This window comes from Eurosta solidaginis, chromosome 1 (genome assembly GCF_040869045.1).
Source record: "Eurosta solidaginis isolate ZX-2024a chromosome 1, ASM4086904v1, whole genome shotgun sequence".
Taxonomy (NCBI): domain Eukaryota; kingdom Metazoa; phylum Arthropoda; class Insecta; order Diptera; family Tephritidae; genus Eurosta; species Eurosta solidaginis.
The window spans coordinates 385,677,731-385,703,083 of NC_090319.1; the positions used below are offsets into that span (position 1 = coordinate 385,677,731).

Genomic DNA, 25,353 nt, shown 5'->3' on the forward strand with positions numbered 1-25,353 from the left:
TAAGTTATCAAAAAGCCGTCGATTGTTTTCGGAGTATTACCACCATATTAACAGCGTATTGTCGAAAAGTTATCGATTTTTTATGAAACAGTTATCGATTTGATATCGAAAAGATATCGATTTTTTATCGGAGTGCTATCAGTTGCTTATCGCGGTGTGTTATCGACTACTCAAGATAAAACTTTTCGAATTGCAAACGGCTTAGCCTGCACTAAGAAGCTTGTCTGATACGAAAAGTTTATTAGAAAACAAGTAAGGAATACTAAGTTCGGGTGTAACCGAACATTACATACTCAGCTGCAAAATTACAGCTGCAAAAACTTTTAAAATACCTTCTTTTAAAAGTGGGCGTTGCCACATTGTTCAAAATTTTACAAATTTTCTATTCTGTGTCATAAGGTCAACCCACCTACCAAGCTTCATCGCTTTATCCGTCTTTGGTAATGAATTATCGCACTTTTTCGATATTTCGAAATTTTCGATTTCGAAAAGTGGGCGTGGTTATAGTCCGATTTCGATCATTTTAAATAGCGATCTGAGATGAGTGCCTAGGAACTTACATACCAAATTTCATTAAGATACTTCAAAATTTGCTTAAGTTATAGTGTTTACGGACAGACGGACGGACATGACTAAATTAATTTCTTTTTTCGCCCCGATCATTTTTGAAGTCTATATGTTTCTCAATTAGTTAACGCCATTACGAGGTACCGTTATGCGAGCAAAATTAACATACTTTGTGAGCTCTGCTCAGCTGAGAATAAATATCAATATTTTAGAAAAATTGAAAGTTGTACACTAGAATTTGGCAGAGATGCGCGCACTATTTTTTTGGTTTCCCGGACAAAGCCTCCTCATATTATGAGGGAGTACTCATATTGCGAGCCCCCAATAACTGCACTAACCGATCTTTTGCAGGTGTGGGCTCTTGTCAAGTTCCAGGTGGAGATACCGTAGAACAGGATATGTCTGACAGCTATGTGCCGCTGAGTGCATTCATTATCTCTCTTATCTCATTCATTATCTATCTTATCTCTTATCTAGGTTGGTCTAGTAAAAACTAAGACTGCAATTGCTTTTTTTTCAGCTGTCTGAGCCTGTTCCAGTTAAGCACGGTAACTAAAACAATACAAAATTGGAAGATTGTGCGATCTTAAGCTTTTATGACCATTTTTGGATAGGAGAGGAAAGCATTTACTTTCAAACTAAATAAATCGGCAATGAGATCACTTACCGGTATCTTGATAGCTCACAGTGATGTTGCAATGATGCCTCAAGTATGGCGTATACCAAAGAGCACCATTCGCAGGCGCTTGCAGGGCGAGGTGGAATAGCAGTCGATTTATAATTTTTTCTTCCTATTTGCAAGACTCAAAAAACAAGACGACGGAGTTTTCTGAGCCCATGATTTTCCAACAGTTTGACGGAGGTTATAAAAGTGGGTATTATGCTCGTACAAAAGTTCTTATGTGAAAACAAATGGTTTGTTCAAGAATAATTAGGAAGTAACTGGTTGAACGAATGTGTTCCAACCTGACGCTCGCCGAGCACGCTCACAATGAACAAAGTTTCAATCCCAACTACACCTATCCTAGAACAAAACCGAAGTACATATTTCACTTTACTGTAGATGACGAAGGAAAAAAGAAATTGAAAAGGGCCTAAGCAAGACAAAATAAATTTGAAGTGAATGGGAAAGATAAGAGAAGATGGAAGAAAGGGCAAAACAAAAAACAAAAAAGAAAATAGGAATAATAATTAAGATAAATTCCTTTATATTCGCGTCTTCGTCCATTCACATAACAGAAGCTAGCAGCAAAGCCTTTGGGCCCTGATTCTTCATATCTGCATAGAACGCAAACAGCTCTTTTTCTTTAGAACATCAAAAAGCCACCTCTTTTCTGTCGAGACCTTCCCGGACTCCAAGCGATACTTCAGGATAGGTAAGATAGGCGAATTGTAGAGCCTAATTTTTGCTCGTTGAAACAGGACTTAACTACTCGCTTACTCAGTCCAAAGATGTACTTGTTGGCAAAATATTTTCTCCGTTTAATTTCTAACCTGGTATTATTTTGATATTAATACTGGTTACCAGATAGACGAAGTCCTTCACAGTCTCAAATTTATATTCGTCAACAGTGGCGTGGCTGCCAAGGCGGGAATGCGCTGATTTTTTCTTGGTGCGGGTACAGTTAAGATTTTAAGAAGGATTAGTATCACGCTTACCGTTACAGTTACTATTATGGTTATGGTTAAGGTAATTTCACAAATTTTATTGAAATAATACTTTTTGGGTATCAAATGTAAAGAATGCATGAAAAATGGGCCATAGGTCAAATGTTGACGGATCACTTTTTGCGAGTACTTTCTCCTCATCCATTCTTTTTTACTTGCCCCATTGTCCGACGGCGAGTGCCACCTACAAATTGTTCCTTGCTGCATATACTTTCATAACTATTTTTGCTTTCTATCTCGCTTGCTTTCTTTTATTTACTGCTGTTTCTACCTGCGCCCCTTCCAATGTCAGCGTATTTTAATTTAATTTATTTCTTTACTTCTTTTATTCATATCACAATTTCTTCGTATATACTTAAGAGCGCTTCTTTCCTGCGAGACCATGCCCCGCTTGGCACTTCCCTTGTGCGCCGGCCATCTCTGTATAGGCCATATTTCGTTTTTGTTTCCTTTAAGCTCATTTTTGCTTTGTTTTATTTCATATTAAGAATGGCAAAATATCTCATTGCGCTGCATTATCCTTGAAATTTGCTCAGGCGTTATCGTTGGTTCGTGCTCAGCTTGTACTGCACCAATTTATTTGTATTTTTTGGCAATTTTTTTGTTTCCTTTTGTTGTTTTATTCAACATAACTTACGTTGCTAGTGGGGTTGTTGAGAAGCGTTGAGCCGTTGAATGTGAAAAATGAGAATATGTCAGAAGTGATTTTCGTTGGACTTTTATTAAAACGTTGTTGATTTTAAGCCAAACTACACTCCCATTTCATTGGATGCTTTTCATTTAAGTTCATCTCATACTGCTCCTCCTGCCCTCCCTTTTTTGTGTAGACGATGCGAAATGAAGTACTTTTTCGTAATTAAAATTTTGGTTGGATTACATGCCAAAATACTTGAGTTTTTTTATTAATATTTATTCTTTGCTCTAGATTTCCGCATATTTAAATATTTCCTCGGACTTAACACTTCAATATTCGTTTATTGTTATTGGCAATAAATTTTCATGTTATGGTCAGATATACATACATACGAATGCGTAGATATGATAATTTGCCATTGTTGGTCTTGCGAGAAATAAAGGCATCACGATTTATTTGCTGTCATCAAAGAGAGAGTGGCGTCCGAGCAGTAACGTCGCTGGTAACAGATATTAGACCCCGTCAGTTTCATAACCAAAAGTTACGATCTATTAATATTACATCACGCCGATCTCATTATATAGCACGGAATCTTAATAGTGAGTATTTAAGGAGAATAAATGATGAAATTAGTGACCTTAAGCCCGGTATGAGTACAGTGGAGATGAAGAAAGTAGCTGATTCCCTTCGAGTAGCGAAAAATTTATGTATGAAATACTGAGATATTTGTGTAGTAGGATCACTCCATCCTGCCCAGCCGTTATGCTCATTTAAGAACTTTAATCGACTTGTTAACATAATTGTGCGGCGCTTTAAATGACGTCTCCTTCGACAAGCATGAAGAATGTTCATTTAAAAAGCCATAAAAATTGTTGGCGATGTGTCAAATTACGCGTGGTAAAACCCCTGAGATACAAAGCAGGTTACTGTTTATCTTGCAGTACTCGAAGAGTAAGCACTTCTAAAAAATTGGTCCCCTTGCCATTACTGGATATGTAGAAATTAACCAGAAGTGGATATCGGGGCCGCACTATGTCAGGCACCATCTAATTTCTTTTCAGCTTACGTCTTCGTTTTTAGATGTATAGCCACCAACCTTTCATAAGCGGTCAATCTCTTAAACAAGGCGGCAGAGAACACTTTTCTATATCTTGGAATAAGGGCCATAACAATGCTTGCATTGAGTTTGTCAAGAAACATATGAAAATGGACTGAACTCAAGTAGGGAAGTTGAATTGCTTTTTGAACCCATATTTATATCTCGCCTTTTGTTGCAGGTTATATCTTCAAATAAGAAAGAATAGAACTTAAATGGCCCGGACAGAAATAGATCATATTGGAGAGATTTGAAGAAGGAGCCCCAAGTTTTTTTAAAGGTTAATCTTATATTTCCAACAATGGAAATTAAAATTAAATGTCGCTAAAAGCGAAACTATAATTATTAAGGGAACAAAAAAAAGTTTGCTTCCAAACGCTCGTAAGTATGAACCGCAACTAAAAATTAATGAAATAAATATAATCAACAAAGAGCAAATAAAATACTTGGGAGTATTATTGGATAGCAAATTTACATTTGCGAGACACATAGATTTTATATTGCCAAAAGCAAAAAAAAATGTTTTTCGGTTATTCCAACTTAATTAAAATGCAGACTGGCCTTTCAAACTGTATTAAGTTGAATATATATAAACAAATAATAAGACCAATAATCTCATATGCCCATCCTATATGGTTTAATATCTCGTCGAGCCAAATGGAGAGACTCAGACGATTTGAGCGATATATCTTGCGACTTTGTAGCGGGCTCAACCGCCTACCATACAGAACGGGCACCTTCACGAAGAGAATTTCCAATAAAGTTTTATATGTAAAATGTAAAATTTCACGAATATATTCTTTTTTAATTAAATCCTCAGATAGATTTGTTGAAAGAATGACATACTTAGAAAACGAATTGATCAGTAAATATTTGTCAAAGAGAACAGAAATATCTTTACCCTTGACAGAAAGATTTTTATCTCCAATATATTTAAAAATATTAAAAAACAATTCTCTACTAAATAAAAATAACAAAACAATTTATTATCATAGACGTTACAAAACCTATAATACCAACGCAGAAAATTTAGTTTATAGTACAGACCAATGTAATTTTTTGGGCAATAAATAAAAAAAAATAAAAAAAAAAATAAAACAAAGGCAAATCTTCCAGGTGGGTCGTTGATGGTTTTGGAAGCATTTTCTGGCGATGCCGTACTAAAGCTGCTGTTTTTGAGCTCAAAAATGAAGAGTTCGCATTACGTAAATGCTCTTCAAATCATTCTTTTTCCCTTTTTATGTGCAAGTAGTGAAAAACGGTGGACTTTTCACTAGAACAATGCACCCATACCTGTCAGCTGCGAGACAAAAGAAATTGTTTCTGAAAATAGAGTGAATGTTTTGGATTGTCCAGCTTGTTTTCCCGACCTAAATCACATGGCAAATATATCGGGATTATTAGCCAGTAAAATCTATGCCGAAAATCACCAATCTAGCGCCAGAAAAGAAATGAAGTGGGCCATTGTGGATAAATGGAAGCAACTGGAGGATAATTTCCTTTTAAATTTGGTAAATTCTATGTATAATAGAATTCTTAAATATATTCAACAAAATGGAAATCTAATAAATGAAAAAAACTTGAATTTTAGACAATTCTTTTAATATGCTATAGTTATGAAACGATTTCTCATGCATAATAAGGGCACTCTTTTGCATGACGTTAACATTAATGGAAGATAGTAATTTGAAAAATCAGTTTCTGAGACGAAAGAGGATAAACAGCTGTATTTTTTTCAAATTTTTCTAGTTTTTTTATTGCGTATCCCAAAAATTTCTCAGCAGTTAGTTATCTAAGCAAAAATGTGTGCTATAGTTGTGAGACGCACTTTATTTCTGCCATAAAACGCTTCTCAGTGAAAGATCATCTGTGTTGCAGATTCCGTTCGGAGTCAACATAAAAAAGTAGCTCCCGTCCCGCAAATTTGTATGCACGTTGTTTTTATATTGGTGAAAGTGCTTGAGGCATTTTTCCGAGCTAACAAAACTCTTTCCGCTGAAAGCAATTAATATCTATTTAATCGTGTTTTGCAAGAGCTTCACGGTTGACCAGAGTTTATCAGCACCACCCGAAAAGTTGAAATTCCTAGCATGCTCTTCCAATTTGGCTAGTTTGTATTGGTAGACAAGCCATTTTATTTACAAATGATGTGCTTGAACTTAGAGGTGTTGCGCGCTTAGTTGTCGTTAAGTTTATCAGTGTTTCTCCCACTCCACGAGCGAATATAGAGCGTGAAAATGTCGAATCGGTGATCTTGCAAAACTTACGTTCACCTTTGTCGGGCTTCAGTAGGAAAAAAGCAGCAGAAAAGTAACTCTTTGTAAACTACCCGAAGCTGGCTCTATTAGCATCTTTAAAGGTAACTAGCGTACCTCGTAGACGTTGTCCCGCCGATAATTGGTTTGTCTACATTGCGGCTGTCACTCTTTATGCCACTATCTTTTATCTTCCATGTCGCTTTCTTACTTCTGTCCATTCCTTATTTCTTTAATCTCTATAAACTTCTAATTTTTCTTCTACCTCCCATTCTAACTCCCTCGATAAACTCTAACTCCCAGTCCAACTCCCACGTCATCATCTAGTTGTGCTGCGGATTTATGTCATCTACGACAAGCTGAAAATTTTAATTCGCCATAATGCTATCTTATATTTAATGCCCACTATCATCTTCAAAACCAAAAGTATGTCTTGATATTTATTTATTAATCTACTTCTATTAAAAAGATACAACAAAGGCCATAGTCAAAAGTAAGCGACTGATTGCTCAAATAAACCAAGCGCGCTTTCAACTTGAGCATGGACAAGGAAACAAAATTTTACTTGATTGCGAATATAAGCCGCACGTTTTCACACAGCCCTTTTGTTATATTTGGACTGATTAGAGTTGGAAGCATCCACTTGAAAGCGGCATTTTATTTACTGCACTTTCTGCTACGACAAATCGCAAGTGAATAAGAAATACCAAGAAAATTGTAAAATGCCACAAAAACATTTTTATAGCAAATAACTAAAACGAACAAAGCCATGGAACTAAAAAAATGTACACTTGAGACATCATTAACAACACTTGAAGCATTTTTTTTTTGTGCCCAATAACATTTCTTTATATTTTTTTTAACCCTTTCGTGCTCCCTCTGTTGCTCTATTACAATTGTAACAATACTTTTATGGCTATTTCAATTCTTTGTATATACCTCCAAAGCTACATTTACATACATAGATAGCCAGCTACTTTTTCGTATTTTGCCATTTCTTTTCTTCATGCAACTGTCTTTAGCTTTAGCCTCTTAGATGTGTTCCTCTTGAGGCTAATTTGGCATTTAATGTGGTCGTTAGTTAATTAACTAGTTTCAGTGGTAAGTAGTTTGGTATTTAAAATGCTTGAAGCGGGCGTGTAATGGGGATGAGGAAAATGAAGGTGGTCTTTGAGCTTTGGCAGTAATGCTGGTCTTTATTTAGCTTGACATAATTTTTAAGCAAACTTTTAAGCTCTGAATAAATGAACAAATGGAAATGCAAGTGGATAGTTATCTTAGGTGCTCTTAAACGATTGGGAGGTGATAAAACTGTGCTCGTTATCCTTCTAGCTAAGAGGTAAGTGTTCCAAATAGCAGCTCCTTTATTAACACTATTAAAATGCACTCGTTTTTATCCCCGATACATTTCATTATATTTCAAATCTTTTCCTTTGCGCTAAAATCGTGTACTACAGATATCTTTTCTACCGAAATAAAGTTATATAGGATACTAATAAGGCTTATTCCACGATAGCTGGCGCAGTTAACAGGACCACTTACTTGTCGATTGGGTAAAGATTTTAGTCAGTCTTCTGACTATATTCTGCAGAGACATGAATATGCTTTACCAACTCCTCGACACCGCATTTGAATAACTCTGCAAACAGTCATCTTAGTCGGTTTGGAGAACACCACAATCCTCTGCTACATCGCTATATACATTTAAGAGATCGGAGAAGTTTTCCCTCTGTAATTTAGGAATTCCTGAAAATATGCTACTAGGTGGTATTTTTTCGTTCTTAGCGGAATACGCCACGGAGTTGAACGCCTCGGTCTTTCACCGCCTTTTCTTTTTAATCTTTCAGACATGATTTCTATTGGTTTTTTGTCTAGTTTCCTTCCAGAAAAAAAAAACTATCTTCTCACTTAAACAAAAGGTTATGTTTCTACACCCTGGAAGTACCCGCCGTCTAGAAATAAAAATTACATCCTCGAGGGCCCTACAACGCCATCCGTACGTTTACCAGAATCTTCTAGTTTGGCATTTCATTTCCCTTTTTAATGGGGATTTTTTATGGTGTATAGTGTAAATGATGTTCAGTTGTCCTAGGGAGACATCCCGTGGCTGTTCTGAGAGCAGTATTTTGACATGGCTGCAGCTTCCTCCAGTTTGTTTCTTTAAATCTCAATGACCATACCAGCAATACGTAAAAATGCGCGGATGGACAATTTCCTTATAAATTAGCAATGTTTCTTTGTTTTACCTCAAGTACTGCCATCGAGAGACTTGATGATTTTGTTGCGGCTCTGTATCTTAGATGCAATTAGTGCTGCATGTTCATGGAAGTGCGTCTTCTTCAAGGTGGTGGCGTAATGCCATCGGCGTGGATTTCCAATAGTACTGACGTTTGTTGCATCCATGTTACAATGTCCATAAATAAATAAATAAATGTAAGACGCGATAACCTCCGAAGAGATATTGGGTCAAGCTTCTCTTCCAATTTGCGGCGTGCTTCTTTTCATTTTTCTTAGAAATTGGCGGGATGGGGTCTACATGTTTTATGCCGACCCTGAATGGCGTCTGCAGGGCAGATTATTTTTCTGAGAGAAGAGAAAAGTTATCATGGCCGAAATACACTCGGATTACTTGCCTAATCGCTGCCGAGCGGCGAACCCGCTTAGAAAAATTTTTGATAATTGAGAAAACGTCTTTCTTAAATTTTGATGTTGCTTTGCCCGGAGCATGAACCCAGGATCTTCGGTGTGATAGGCGTAGCACACTACCACCATACCACGATTTCAATAAGGTCGCTGATAATGTCAGGTTATGGGAAGTGAAAAAAACTGGAAAGACTGGGAGATAATATTTAACGCAGTTATCATCATAGGGGACAATGGTGAGACCTTCTTATAGGAACCTTGAATCGTGCTGAGCATATTTCGGGCTCCGTCTAATGACCTAATGTTTTCAATACAAGAACTCCCAGCAATCCCCAAATATTTGACTTACTTACTTAATTAGTTAAATTTACTAATTGTTTTACTGTTAAACAATTTCCCGTCATTTTTCGTAAATTAGCTTAACGTAAGAATTTTCATCACTGAAAATTTTAAAGTCTGAAACTTTCCACAAAACAAATTCTATTTTTCGATTCTTTTTAGTGACGCAACACACAAAGAGATACGCGTAGATTATCCGGATTATACAGTTACGCGCGAAAACATTTTATGCTAGCAGCTGTAAACTGCTTCAACTACAACAAAAGTATCGTGTTGGTGCGTGAAGTGTTAGCAAACAATAACAACAAACACTGAATCAATTGTTTAGCAATGGCAAGACATCAGCGATAACAACAATTCACCAATCAATTAAATCAGCAAAAAAGCCATTTAAGACAGGGTTGCCACTTTGGTGTATTGAATCAAAAATGGTTCTTTTTTTGTTTGGTCCGCTGGATTGGTGGTGATATTAGGCATCATATTAACTGAAAAGAGTAGAATGATATCGTAACGAATTCTGGGTATTTCTGGTTATTATGCAACCTTCTGCTAACGTTCGAATCGCTAAACTGTTGAATAAATCACTCCAATATTCAATATTGCAAACTGGTTTTTATTTTTTGTAACTTTGGGAGTAGTACTTCACAACCAACAGCGTGTTTAAATCAAAACTGATTCGTTATTACTCAGCTTGGGCTGCTTCTATACACTATTTTGCCTCGTCCGCAAATTTCTCCAAAGGTCTAAAAATTTCACCTTCCAGAACTGTTGAATCTCCTGCTTGGTAATTTAGTTATATGTGCGTGTATGTGTGTCTAACAATTTCGGCTGTGTGTGTGTGTGAGATATCTCTTCGTTGCCTTGTACATAAGTGTTGCTAGCTTTAATATGTACATGCTCATAAGAGTGGCTGCTTCATGTTTTTGTTATTGCGTGATTATTTACTAACATCCTAGTGACGTCAACATTCGCCACAACATGATTCTTCTTAAATGGCTGCTTTCCTAACCTTTCCTGCTTCACTTCTCAAAAATTACAAAGGAGGTTGTAATTGATGTGGAATTGAACATCTGCTCAAATATTCAGGTGACTATCAAAGCGTCAAGCTCTGCCATCGTAAATTCAAGGAATGTTAGTAATTGTAGGGCTGATATCTTAACCCGTGCATGCACTCGCGAAATGAGACATGTTCACTTTGAAACTAGTGACCGCTCGCTCTATGCTTCTGAACAGGACGTCATCGCTGGTAACTCCAAAACTTGCTTAGTAGTTGGAAGCCAATTTCCCTGCTAAAGTATGTCGTAACACAACGTACCAACATAAAAGTGTCCAAGTGAGCTGTTCCTTAATTGGGCAGCTATCACACAATTGGACAGCTATCAACCAATATCCCATCATAGCGTCGAGGCCCAAAGCTTTGTAGGCTCTGCCGTTTTCGATAGCTTCGGAAGCCTGTACGGTCCTCATGGCAGTGATCGCAGCTCAAATTTCATTTATTCTGGTACCTGATATGATGCATTATGTGACCGGGCAATTATATCTGATCAATCTGTCAATGTCGAAATGCGAAGTGAGTACTTCCCAGTGGGCAATAAAAATGAAAGCACCACCTCTTTTTCAATGTTTTCAATAGATTATATAGCCATAGCAGATTCAGAGATATGATTTTGCGGTTAGGAGCACAGCAATGCGGATGTTATGCCGCTTTATATTGTCTTACTGCTAAGCTTGTTCTAATTGAAATTGTGAATTTTTAAGGGCACTATGCACTAGGCGTTCAAGGGACGGATGAGGTGAGGTAGCGTGGGTCACTGCGGCACTGGCGACTGGAATCTTAGTCTGCCTATTGTTTGTGCCGGTAGTTGGGGCAGGTGAAGTTCCGTTGCCTAGTCCAAAACATAAATGGAAGTGGCATAGACTTTGGTCGGCGTCTTTATTCCATGCTGGCATACGGCGAAAGTTCTGTGAGATACCAACGCACGTGGTATCTCACAGAAGGGCAAGAAGCTGCAAATGTTTTAAAGAAATTACGGTGAGGCAGGAGGTTGGATATAGCACAGAGCACCTCCGCGGCAGGGAAAATGGGCTTGCCACTCTATTTCGTAGATTCCGCTCAGGTGTGAAATGTAATAATAGGTAGAAATTTCTGCATATTTTCTGTTCTACCAGTCTAATAGCATTTTTCATCAAAACGTTTTCATTGAGTAAATATGGCTTTATTAATAAATATGAATACCTTCATCGCGCACTCTTGCATTCTTCTCAAGTTTGAGGGAAGTCAGAAAAGTGAAGAGAACAAAAGTGAGATGGAGAGTGACAGTAAAAGTAAGATAAAGGGTACTGGCTTGAGACAAAACTGAAAAAGAGGTTAACAGTAAGATCAAGAATAAAGAGAAGATTAAGAGTAATAGTGAAAGTTAAACTTTGATAAGGGCAAGAGAGGGAAGAGTAAGAGGAAAAACGGGAAGATTTACGGAAGAATTAAAGGGATAGGGGAATTGAGTTAGCTGATTTAGGTAAACTCGAAAATGCAGGTGGGAGAGGAAATAAGAAAGGAAGAGGTTTAGACAGACCACAGGCAGGTGGATAGATAGAAAAAGTCAGAACAATTTATTTCAGGTTTGGTCATACTGCTCTGGCAGTATTTCATGTTTGTCACAACATTTTCAGGGTTAGCCAAAGCGTTTAAAATAAAGTTCTGATAAGCCAAAAGTTTTTTTTGCAATCAGGTAAATCTAACAGCTCTAAAACCTATGCCGATATATATTTTTACACCAGCTACCTCTTTATGCTCAGTGAGCGTACCTAACCGATTGATTTACATAGACAAATGTTGGTCTTTGAATCACATACCTTCGATGCCGAGTTTTCGTATTACAAGCATCCTATCTCATTGATGCCAGCAGTATGTTTTCATATTCTTTAGCTGTGGACAATGAGATACTCTCAAGACCCAGCTATTCAGGTCCGTTGACTAAAACTGTTCCTTTCAAGAAAAGGAAATACAGACCGCAGGCATTATTTTCCTTCATGTTACTTCATATATCAGAAAGGCATGAAAGTAATATTTTGTTATGCTACTAAAAAATCAATGCTGCAGATACGTCAAGAAGCAACACTTAAAATTATGTGGCCGAGTATTGTTGAATGCGACTCCATTTTGTAATATTTACTTCACCTGTCTGGTTTATTGCATCATGGCGTGGAACTTATTTCAAACTAAATTAACATTTTAGGTGTTTGTGTAATGACTTTAACACTCATTCGAATTCTTTGGATGAAAATAAAAGTGAGTCCTTTTTCCTATGAAGAAAACTGTCCTATCCTATTTTAACTCGTAACAAAATATAAAACGAAAATTTTAAAAAAATTTAAAAAAAATTTTTTTACGTGTTAAAAATGTTAACAACGTAATATATCTGTAATTTCTAAATGTTTGTTATAATCAGGGCTGTTCAAAAGCTTTTATATTGAGGTACAAATTAGAGTTTACGATTTCTCGCACTGGTTCGGATTACTCGTAAGGCTCGCGAGCTTCAGGGCATTCAATTTAATCGATTAATTTGCTGTTTTATATAGAGCTTACGATTTCTTCTGGTGCATAAGCGAAAATATCCACAAAACCCCAACTAAAAAACACCGAAATGTATAGAGTACTACCAATGCAGCGACTGAATTGAAAGTCGAGAAGCTCGCGAGAAGCCTTGTTCTCGATAAAATTATATGTATAATAAATATGTTTTGAGTTAAATGTCATTGAAAAGTAATATAATCAAAAAAAATTCACAAGTAAAAAAAACCAAGTGTATAAATACTGTCCATACAGCAATTAAATTTACGTCGAGCAGCTCGCGAGATTTACGAGTACTTCGAGACACGAGAATCTCGCGAGAAGTCGAGTTCTCGATTTCGCGGGTCTCGAAAATCTCGCTTGTGGTTGAAAAGAAATCGTAAGCTCTGGTACAAATCACAATACATATAAAGAATTATAAACATTTTTAAATGGAAAAAAAAAATATGTAAATGTTTAATGGTCCCCTTAATGAATAAATTTTGAATTAAAATTTTTCTCAGTGCTGAAATATTTTTGAAAAGTTTTTTGGCCTCAATTTGTTAGTGTAAATTTTGATATCATACTGAAGTGCCTTGGCTCATATGGAAGTGCTTCCTCTTTGCACTTTCGTCTGAAATTCAGGCACTTTCATATGAATCGAATTTATATGTGAGGGCTATGATTATTTTTTTTTTTTTTTTTTGTTTATTCAAAGTGTGAATACTCTTCAGGGCTTAACAAAATTCCGCCTATCAACAAATCAGCTCAAACCTAGTAAAACGTGGGCTTTTTGAAAATATTTGTATTTTTAAATGTGCATCTCCTTTATCGCTAGCTTAAAGCAGGAATTCGCGTTAAAAAGGGAATGCTAACTAAGGACTTACCTTTCTAGTTTCATATGAAAAAAAAAAAAACAAAGTAAATCCCGCACTTTTCGTGTTTTAATTAAGTTTATTTTACTAAATTTTAAATTAAACATTTTACATGAATTTTGTTACAATTGTTTTCATTTATTTAATTTTACGATTGTGAGTGAATATGCATGTGTGTGAGTGTGTGTTAACAAATGTTATTTTTATTATAATTAATTCCACTTTTTTTATAAATTTGTATGCAGCAAACTTAACATACATTCATACATAATATCTTTTCCTTTTTTTCAATTTCCTTTATTTCTTTTGAATGATTTCGCGTTGCCTTTTATTTATGCATTTGCGTGTGTGCGTGAGGTTTTTAAATATAAATAGTAGGTATGTATGTATTATTGCAGCTATTGTTTATTGTTGCTTTTTTTATGAATTATTATTTTTTGTTTTTTGTTGTTTCATTTAAATCTGTTCAAACGTTTTAGGCATTTATTGTTAATTATGTCATTAATTAATTATTCTGATAATAAGCGGAAAAGGAAATGAATTTAAATTTTTTTTTGTTTCTTTGTTATATGTATGTATGTATATATTCATTTAATAATTTGTTGTTGTTTTGTGAAACAGTAATGCTCATTATATGTATTAAATACATACTTATTACATACGTACAATACAACAATACAATAATGATACACAATATAATTACATAATATTATATTACAAGTTGTATGTGCGTATGTATGTATATATATGCGCTTGTATATAGATTTATATACATTACATATGTATGTGTATATAAAAACGCAATAATAATAAAAAAATGTGTTTAACAAATATAAATTTCAATTATTATTTTTTGTTTTTTTTTTCTTGTTCCTTTTACAACTTTTTTGTAAGTTACTAAATAAGAGATTTACTATGCACAGCTTAAAAGCTCGTAGTTGAATTAAAATGAAATCAATATAATTTACTCAATTCAATATAAAGGTTTATTAAATATCGTCACATTACAATTCATTTTAATTTGTTTTTTTTTGCTTTGTTTGGTTTTGTAGCTTGCTGTACTTTCATTTAATTTAATTTCTTTCTTTTATACCTTTTATAACAGAAATTTCGCTGTGAGGAGCGTTTTGGGAAATATTTTTGTTGGAATGGGCTATATTCTGTATGGATGTGTGCGTGTGTTAATGAAGTGAAATTATTAACTTAAACAAATTTATCAGCTTGCCAATTAGGGAAAATTTTTAAATTCTATATTCATTTCAAAACGGTAAATACTTATTGAGTATAAGGTACACTGCACATGCACGTATCATCGTAGCCGCGTAAAGACGCTATATCTGTAAGTTTTACGTTTTGAGAGTCAACATACATACGTTTTTGAATGGAGAACTATTTACATATGAGTAGTGACAGAACTTTTAGAAAAAGTATCGATACCCATAATCGTTTAAAATACTTGGATCAAGGAGTCAATCCTAATATTCATACTCAATAAAAGGTATCGAATATACATACTTGTTCCAACGACGAAACCGAACATTATCTACCCAGTTGTCTGCTCTTACATATATTTTAAGGAAACGTTTAAAGAGAAAGGTCACGAACGAAATGATTTAAAGGAAGCTCCGTAAGGGGTTAAGATTAAAACTGTAACAACCCTCTTTAAGTAGTCGGGGTCTGTATCAGATTTTGCTCAAATATTTATATAATACCAAGGACCATATTTCCATCAAATTTCAAAGTGATATCATCGGCGTTTGATTTTAGATTTTGTTCTACTTAATGTGGGCGGTGCTACGCCCCTTTCACGAAATTGTAAAATATATTTTTATCCTAAAGTTAGCCTCGTCAAGTTTCATCACGTCAGTATTTGTTAGTGCATTGTCCTTTTTTTCATTTTTGAAAGTGGGCTTGGATATAATCTGATTTCGACCGTCTTCAGTACCAATATATCGTCAACGATGCTGTAAAACTACTAGGTTAGGTTAGGTTGAACTGGCCGGTCCATGAGGACCTCACATAGACTGAATAAGTCCGTAGTGCTACCAGAAGTTTGTTTTATCGACCGGACTGAAAATAAAGAATAAAACCAGACTGAAAAACCCTATCAAAAACCAGGACCTATGTTATAAAATAACTCTGTCCTCTTGGCAAATACTAGAAGCTTCCTAGGACTTAAGCCACTTGCTGCCTCTAGATCTGACAGCTGTATCACTCCTATAGCTGGAGTCTTAGCCTGGCAAGCGCCCCTATCAAAAACCAGGACCTATTTATAAAATAACTCTGTCCTCTTGGCAAATACTAGAAGCTTCCTAGGACTTAAGCCACTTGCTGCCTCTAGATCTGAGAGCTGTATAACTCCTATAGCTGGAGTCTTAGCCTGGCAAGCGCAGGGCACAAGCACAGAACGTGCACGATCGTTTCCTACTCCAGCCCGCATTTTCTCCATATGCTATCACTGGCCAAGCCTGATTTAAAGGCATGTGACGCCAGAAGACAGTGTCCAGTTAGAACACCCGTCATGAGTCTACAGTCCTCTCTTTTAAATGATAGAAGCAACTTTGTTAGTCTAAGGTTGTAAGACCTACACATAATCTTCGACACTTTACAGCCCCGCGCTTGAACCCACGCATTTCCTGCTTGGTCGATCATGTGCACCTCTCGCCTTGGCTTAATCTCGCCTAGTCCAATTGGGACGTCTACGGAGCAAGCTTCAAGGAATGCGCCCTTTTTAGCTAGTTCATCCGCTTTTTCATTCCGATCTATTCCCATATGCCCTGGGACCCCATATAGATGTATACTGCTTATAATCTAACACGCATTTAGATGCTGTGCTATGCGAGATTATTGCCATAATTGCGGCTTAACTGTCAATATAAAAGTTAACACGATTGCAACTTGGGCTATTTTCTTCCAGGGTTTCTTTCTACTGCTTTGGTTACGGCTACTATTTCCGCTTGAAAAACGCTACAGTAATCCGGCAGCCTGTGGGATCTCCTTATTTCCGGATCAGCACAGTATACCGCAGACCTTACTCTTTCCACTACTTTGGAACCATCTGTGTACACATGTATCGCCTCGTCCACCATTTGAGCACCCTTGCGCCAAACGTCCACCTCTATTGTGGCCTTAAGATCGCCCTCGAACCGCAGATAGGGAATCAGGTAAAACTGCTAACTCCTTGTTCTCTTCTTCACTATTTGGACCTATTATAAACTTGACGAAAATTCTGGGTACTTCTTTGGGCTATTAGTATCAAACAAATATTATAATGAAGGTTTGGAATTTTCTATACTAAAGTCTCTAAATTGTTATATAAATAGATTTTTAAATTGTTATGACGTTTGCTTAGGCCTAAATACTTTGTATAACAGCATAAGAACTTAATATTAAAAAAAAATATAATAAAACGGGAAAAATAAAAAAAAACATATTTCAAGGAAACTTCCAATTAAAACACATCTAAATCAAACGTCGCCCTTGAATATTGGACTCTATTTATCGGAGCGGCTTGAAAAACATTTCTCTACGCATTTCAAATTGTAAAAGTTTGATTTTTATAATTGAATAAAAAAAGCTCAAAAGAAACCTTTTTTGTTGCTACCTTAGAAATAAAGAAAAACTTATTTTGTAAATATAATATAAATACACTTTTCTTACTGTTTTATATGTTGCTATTATTGTTGTTTTGTTTGATAATGATATCTTTTCAAGTGCATATTCTGCCTTCTTTATGCTTTATTTTTCTTTATTACCTATTTCGCTGTTAATTTAAGGAACTTATACATTTATTTTTTTCTTAATTGCCTTTTGTTCTGTTTCTGTTGGTTTGCTTGTTAGTGTATTTTTTCTTTTTGTTTTTTTTTTTGTAAGAATGTTTGGTTGCTTATGATTCGATGGTTAATGCACTTTTATGTTTTCAATTTGTTTGTGTGTATGTGTGTTTATATTTTGATGTGCTTTTTTCTTTAAAATGCTCCAACTATTTTTTTAACTTTTAGTTTTTTGAAAGCCTTGAGTTTGTATCTAATATAAAAGTATGTGCTTTTAATATTTTTGGTTTTAATTTTTAATATATTGAAATGGTGTGATGCACTTTTTGTGTGAGTATTTAGTTTTCGTTTTGCAGATATGCAATCATCTATAAATTAAAAAATTTTTTTACATATTACTTAGCTCTCAGATTTCCTTCATTTATGACCATTTTTCGCAATACAATTTACTCTTTTCCGTGTAACTTTTAGGTTCTTTTTTGTTGCAATTTTTTACAGATCTATAATTTTGTTTTGTTTATGTTTAATAAATTTTGTAATATAGATAACTCTAATTATTTTTTTATAATTTTAGGTTTTTTTTAATACAAAAGATAATTTAGAATTTCTGGTACAGTTTCATTGCTGTTGGTGAGAGAACTTTGCTCGTTCTCCAACTTTCGATTTCGACATTTTTCGGTTTTTATTAATACTTTAATTCAAAAAAGAATTGTTGTTGTATAGTGCACCAATGCCAACAATGCTTTCAACGTTTAAAGCGAATTTAAATAAATAACTCAATAAATTCAACCACTTTTTTGAAAAAAAATTCCCCCTAAGTAAAACATAAAAATATGTTATGTACTAGAAAGCAATGATTAAAGTAGCAAAATAACCCAAGAGACAACTGCACAAAATCTATAAGCTGCACGAATGGAAAAATTTCTATACTTTAGACTTGAGCCATCTTCACAGAATTCATTGTCGCCACCAAATGAGCAGAGCAATTATGGTCGCGTGGCTCGACTTTTCAAGCGCGCTCACCTCCACAGGGTACTCCAGGATTCAACAAAGTTAAGTATTAAACTTTAACGAGTCAACAACGACGTTATGACGACATCTGCAAAGGTATTTTCCTTGAGAACAAGGTGGATCTGTTCATAGTGCGCACCTTGAGCAGATAGAGCCACTTTAACGAACGAATAACAAACCCTCTCAATATCTTGCGCTGTTGCGGTCGGATCGAGATCTAAGCGGTAGTAAAATCTAACATGAGGAGTCTTTGAAAATTTTACCTCACATTCCAGTATCATCCATATTTGCTTCTGAAAAAGAACACCACTAATATGGGAATAGTTCACCTCAACTAAAATTTATATTTTGGTAAACAAAAATAGTTAAAATTAAATCAAGAGTCAATAAGCTTTATAGTAATTTTGAGAAAAATCTACCTTAAACTTTTCGCTCGAAATCTATAATCAAAACACCGTTAATGGTTGTTTTTTTCTTCTTCGTTTTAAACAAAGCATTCATGTAGAGTCCATAACCTTGGAAACTGTTTAATTTATCAGAGATTTTGGCGTAGTTCGTTGCGTTTTTTTTTTTAAAGTATTATCTTAAACCTTAGACTAATGTTTCCTAATTTTCTACAATTTTTAATAGCATTTTATATATATTTTCATTTATATTTGTTTTATATATAGAAATCGCTACTATATCACTTACAATTTAAAAATGGGAATGCACTATGGAATTTCAAGTTACCTATTAGCTTGAAATATTTCTTATGTCAAATTTAGAAAGTGTGAGTAAATTTTGTATATTTTTGTGTATTCCGCACGAGATTTTTTGTAAGTGTAAAATTTTTTGAAGTGTAAATGCATAAAAATGGCGCGAATAAAAGTAAATTCATAAAAAATAATAAAAATATTTAACTACTTAATATTAAAAAAAAAAAAAGAAGCAGTTTCTGAGATTTCATATATTGCTAGGAAGCAATCGCCCCTACTTGCCCCAAAATATAACTCAGTGGGGCGATTGATAGCGCAATATTTATGGCGATAGTACACAACTGTGAATTAAATAAACACCCTAAAGTATGCTCGATAGAAAAAAAGTGTATATACTTGCACAACATTTTGGGTTATGTATTTTTCTTTATCAAGAAAAAAGTAAGCAAATCGTAAACTACTTTTTATATTACATTGTTAATTTAAAAAAAAGATTCAAACTCTTTGGTACGCAGGTATTGTTAATTTTTGCATAATTGCATTTTTCATGTATGTATGTATGTATGTATGCGTATGCAAGCATGTTTTTTTTTTTTTTTTGTTGCATTTTGTATTGTGTTTAGAATTTGTTGTAACTTGCCCCTTGATTCCTTATAACCATAGATTTCGAATATTTGTATTAAGTTATTTAATACTATATATTTTTCAGTATTTAAATATATTACTATTTTCCTTGCTAATTAATTTTGCATATATATATAAATTTTCGCTTTTCAATATTTGCTACTAAAACGCTTGGGAAGACTATTAAAAAGTAAGAATTTCAATGAGCAAAAGTGCACAGCTGCTAAAAATTAAAAAAAAAAAAATAAAAATTCTTAAAAAAAATATCAAAACTGAAAAAATTACGTACATTGTTTTTATTTTTAAATATTAAATTCTTCAATGAAAATTTTAATTTACAAAATATATAATTTAAAGCTTACTATAGTTAAAATTGAAAATAAAACAAGCTTATCCAAATTTTTCTTTTCGTTTAGTTAAACATTAAAGTAAATTATTTCTTTATTTAAATATTTTATATTCGTTTCCATTCCCCATTTTATTTGCGCCTTATTATATAACCATTATAATTAATAACATTAACTCTTTACGCTCTCATCGCACCATTCCGCGCCATTTAATGTCGCTCATTCAGAGTCACTAACAGCGACTTGTAAATACAATATATTAACGGTATTAATAACAGTGGTTTTGAGATTTGCAAATTGTTGGAACCATTACAGCCATCTGTATTGCAGCAATAGGTTTGTGTCTCCCAAATTTCTGAAACGAAATTTTTTTTTTATAAAATAAAAAAATTTAAGTCACTTTCTAGTTTTTTTACATATATTTTACACTTATTTTGAAAACATTAACTTTTTATTGTTCTTACCTTTCTCGACGCATTCAGTGGCACAATCTCGCACTGTTGATAGTTCGCTGACATATTTCTGAAAAAGTAAAACAAACAACAATAAAATGGGGTTTCGATTAGAATTCAATTCGGATTAGATAGCAAATAGCAGAGTTAGTATCAATTTACATAAGGGTGGCACTTAAATTTGTAAAAAATAAGATAGCACTGGATCACAAATTCCAGTTTTTTTCTGCACCAGAGACGCCATTATGAAATTCCTATGTAAAATCACCCCCCGATTCCCAAAATCGAGGTTATTTTTAATTCTATGGTAACGTTTTTGAGATATTTACGAATTGCTGTTTTTAAAAAAAAAAAAAAATTGAGTCGACTTAATCATATATATCTCAAGAACGAATTGAGCAATTCCAAAACGGTTTGAAGCTTTTAAAAGGTAATAAAACTGTGCATACAAAACTTAGGTAGGTCCTGCAGATTTAAAGATAACGAACAATCATTACGGATTTTTTCAATTTTTTTTTTTAAATATAAAGGGTACATATAGAGCGCAGAGAGGAATATATCGTGGGTTAACAGAAAAAAGTTTTTAAGCATAGTTTTTGGAAAGGCCATGTTCTTTGCATTAAGCCAATAATTTTTCAGCGACCTCTTAGAAAAACATGTTAACAGGGATGAAAATTAAGAAGGGTGGCCATGATGAAACTGAAAATATCATTATCAACAAATTTTAGCAAATTTGTTTTGAGTGTATTTAATAAGTTGTACTTGTCAATACAAAATATATGGAGAGTATGCCTCAAAGGGAAAACCTCGGTCGGAAGAAATTATGCTTCCTCAATGAACAAACTCTTACTTACTTACTTAATTGGCTCTTAATGATATAAACATGATTTGACATTCAAGTAAGCCTCCTTCGCTAAACTAACTGGCTTTAATTGGTAGGTTAGGTTATAGTGGCTGACACCTAGTAAGGCCTTGGGGCAGTCTTAGGCCAGTTTTCCACTTTTTATACAACTGAGTGAGTTTATACCCTTCCTACTTTAGACATATAAAAAGTTAAAACAATTTGTATGCCTAATATAGCGTAAATTTCAGCCAAACTTAAGTCCACTAAAAAGCCAATTTAGTGCTTATTCAGACATTTTACGCATGCCCGCGCTAGAGCAGGGCATCTGCAGATGAAATTTTCACCGCTTTCTATCTCCTCCTCGTTCCTGCAGCTTCGACAGAAATCATTCGTTGTGATTCTTATACGTTTGCCGTGTACTCCCATCAGATAATTGGAACTGTTGCCGTGTGCGAAATTCTACGCCAGTTTAGAACTGGTGGGACTCGCAATAGGATAGTTGGATTCCTTAATAAAACAGAATCTCATTGAATTAGGAATGTCGAAGCCTTGATTAAACAGAAGCCGAAAAATTATTATATTTATTTTAAACTTAGCTGTCCACTTTTATTGCACATGCTCAATTTTGATGGGTCCAATACAACAACACCTAAATTACGGCTATAATCTTATCTGCCTATTACAAACATAAAAATTGAATACATGTCATTTGAACTACTTATCAAGTACTTTTAAAATGTAAATCACAGGCATGGTCACTTTGACGATCCAGATATTATATTACCACAAATATTTTTAAAATTTTATTTTAGTCACTATTGAACACAAAGCCCTGAAGCTCATGTCATTCGCACAGCGCGGACTTATTCCTGCCACTTTGGCTTTTATTCTCGTCATCGTAGCATCAGTTTATTCACTACCACCTTGCGGACGCGATGATGAAGAATGTCGCGATAAACGCATGCATCCGAATTTCATTACACCCAAAGGACGTGAATTCACGGGTACAGTTGATGGTGAGGATACCAATGATTATTGGCACAATCAAAGCAAAGATTTCATCAAAGCTAAGTTGGCTGAAACATTAAATACAAACAAAGCTAAAAATGTGATTTTATTCTTGGGTGATGGTATGGGCGTGACCACGCATACTGCTGCGCGTAACTTAATCGGTGGTCAAGAGAAATATTTAGCATTTGAGAAATTTCCCTACACTGGACTATCGAAAACGTATTGCGTAGATCGCATAGTATCTGACTCTGCAACAACTGCCACAGCATACTTGTGCGGTGTTAAAGCTATTAAAGGTACAATTGGTGTGTGCGGGCAAGTGGAACGCGAAGATTGTGAAAGTGTGCTAAATACCACAAATCATGTTTACTCGATCGCCAAATGGGCCATGGATGCTGGCAAGGCGGCTGGTGTTGTAACAACAACTAGAATCACACATGCTTCACCAGCGGGCAATTATGCGCACGTCTCCGAACGTGATTGGGAAGATGATAGCGAGGTGAAAGCATCGTGCGGTGTTGACAGCAAAGTGCCAGATATTGCATATCAGCTAATAAATGGTGAGGATGGTAGTAAGCTTTCGGTTATGATGGGCGGTGGTAAGAAACATTTCATTGACGCAAGCCTTTATATGAATGGTACACGCAGTGATGGTCTCAATTTAATTGCACAATATCAGCAAGAAAGTGCGAGGAATGCCTTTGTAGAAACAATCAGCGAATTAAATAATTTGGAATTGAATAATTATGATCGCTTGCTTGGTATTTTTGCTGATAATCATTTGCAATATCATTTGGAAACAGACGAATACACCAAACAACCTACACTAGAGCAAATGACCCGCAAGGCGTTGGAATTCTTAAGCAAAAAACAGCAGGGCTTCTTCCTTTTCGTCGAAGGTGGACGCATCGATACGGCACATCATAAGAATATGGCACGTTTGGCATTGGACGAAACCGTCGAGTTTTCAAAAGCCATACAAGCAGCACGAGAGTTGACCAGCGAGGAGGATACTTTGATTGTAGTGACAGCTGATCATTCACATGCATTCACCTATGCTGGTTACCAAGTGAGTAATTCGATACGCTCTTGCAGAGTTTTCATAATTTTTATACCCAGTTGCATTTTCACACAATGTTCCTTTTTCACATAATGGTAGTTTTTAATGACTGAATTTTTCCTATACGGTATAGATTTATAGCTGTTTGCATCCACGTTTTTCGCTGCATAGGTACAGCCTCAGAAAGTAAGGTGACCATACCACAGCACCACCACCTTATCCACATGTGTTTAGTACAAAAGAGATAGGATCGCTCCAAATGATGATTCTGACATTAGTCTGATGTACGATGTATAGACAGAAGAGAGCCACGGGCAGCAGTAGGAATTGTACATCGCCTCGGAGCCGTGGACGACCGCGAGGGTTTGGAAGCACGTCGAAGGCAGTTCACTGACAAGAAATTGACAGCGCAAAACCTTCGATAATGAATTCGATATAAGAAGATAAGAGGAGTCGTGTACCGCAATCCTGTCAAGGGATTTCCAGCGGAATTTTTATGTTTCCAACGCAATTGCAAATCTCACCTATGCGGGGTGAGTCTCGTTTTTTTTTTGCAGGCCCGGCTCTGGCCATCCCAAATTCCACTCGTAAGTAGGGGTTGGATGGCCTAGCAGTTTCGAGGTGCTCATAACACATCATTCCGGAGATGATCGAGCTTGTGCCATAATGGTGTTATTCTCTTTAACGTACGGGATTTACATCCATCGAAGGACCATCAACTTCGATAAAACTCCCAACAACCTTCATAGAGTCCCCTTATAGGAAAAAGAAGAAGAAGGTGCACGAAGTTTCGTGTATAATGAAAAGTCTGCGATCGCGGAAAAGCAATATACCTGCTTTTATGAGACGAAAATCAACAAGTAATAGAGCCGTGAGGCAGAATAATTGCGTCTACAAGACAGATTAGGAAAATAATTGTGATGAAAATGATGAAATGAGGAAAGACTAAGAGTATGGCTTTCTAGGAAAAGCTTATCTTTGACTTGTGAGTATGGCTGTCCACGATAGGATACAAATTTTAACAAAACAGTAGTGACTATGGGGCTAGAGGAGGTGGCTTGAAAGTTCCAAAATCAAGGTACCAGCGCTTGGTTAGAAGTAGTCGACAATAAGTAGATGCCACTATACCAAAGCTTGAGGTAATAACCCCATGCGGGACGACGACGGAAAAATTTTTTGCGGCTAAGGCATTTTCGCGGCTGACAGAGAGACGTGTGGCAATCAAAGCACGATACAAGCAGGCGAAGTAGAAAGGAACCTTGAGAAACATACGTATGGGTTAAAAGAAGATGTAGTCGACAATGAAGGTGATGAAGGAAAACAAGTGGCTCAATGAAGCTTTATTACATTTCCTCAGACACACCTTTTGATGCGGCTCTGGTTCAGGTGCCATGGCTCGGTTTCGGGGCTCCTAAATGATATGTGCCGAGAAATGTTCCCAAGAACTAAAGTGAAGAAAGTATATAACAGCGATTTCCGTAGCAATACGGAAAGTCAAGTAAAAGCAGAAGTTTGGAGCCATAGTTCCCATATTGAGAATCCAAAAAGAGAGTTTAATTGCATTTTGGCCATTTCTCTCACTGCGGCTTAGTACGGAGCAAAAAAAACATCTTCTCTAATCTGCACACCCGTTTTAGTAACATTTTGTACCTTCCTCAGGGAGTTTTCTACACTTAACAAAACTTCGTGTGTGATATTGAAGGAGCATGTTCTTCCACCAAGCTTAAGGTCCTAGATTGAAGTCCCGGAAAAGTTAATCAAAATTATTTAGAAAAAATTGTCCAAAAAATGTTTGCAAAAACAGCAAAAAATGCTTTAGCTTTACGTCTAGAGCATACAACTGGGTATATAACATTTGAGGTCAAACTGTGAGCTCCCTCATTTTCAATAGTTTTTGTATTTTCTT

At 35.4% G+C, this 25,353-nt stretch overlaps 2 protein-coding genes across 6 annotated transcripts in view; one reads left to right on the plus strand and one right to left on the minus strand.

Annotated features, from left to right (window-relative positions):
* Positions 1-25,353, plus strand: part of LOC137238408 (membrane-bound alkaline phosphatase-like) — a 287,217-nt gene that overhangs the window by 261,325 nt on the left and 539 nt on the right. The window contains exon 2 of the mRNA XM_067763332.1: positions 22,189-23,456. Within this exon, the coding sequence (XP_067619433.1) occupies positions 22,218-23,456 (1,239 nt within the window). The 5' untranslated portion in view covers positions 22,189-22,217. The remainder of the gene's footprint in view (positions 1-22,188; positions 23,457-25,353) is intronic.
* LOC137238413 (uncharacterized) overlaps positions 13,696-25,353 on the minus strand; it is a 189,931-nt gene continuing 178,273 nt past the window's right edge. For all 5 annotated transcript variants that reach the window (XM_067763338.1, XM_067763340.1, XM_067763342.1 and 2 more), the window contains exons 3-4: positions 20,545-20,602; positions 13,696-20,435 (exon numbers count right to left, since the gene is read on the minus strand). In XM_067763338.1, coding sequence (XP_067619439.1) covers positions 20,290-20,435; positions 20,545-20,602 — 204 coding nt within the window. In that variant the 3' untranslated portion in view covers positions 13,696-20,289. The remainder of the gene's footprint in view (positions 20,436-20,544; positions 20,603-25,353) is intronic.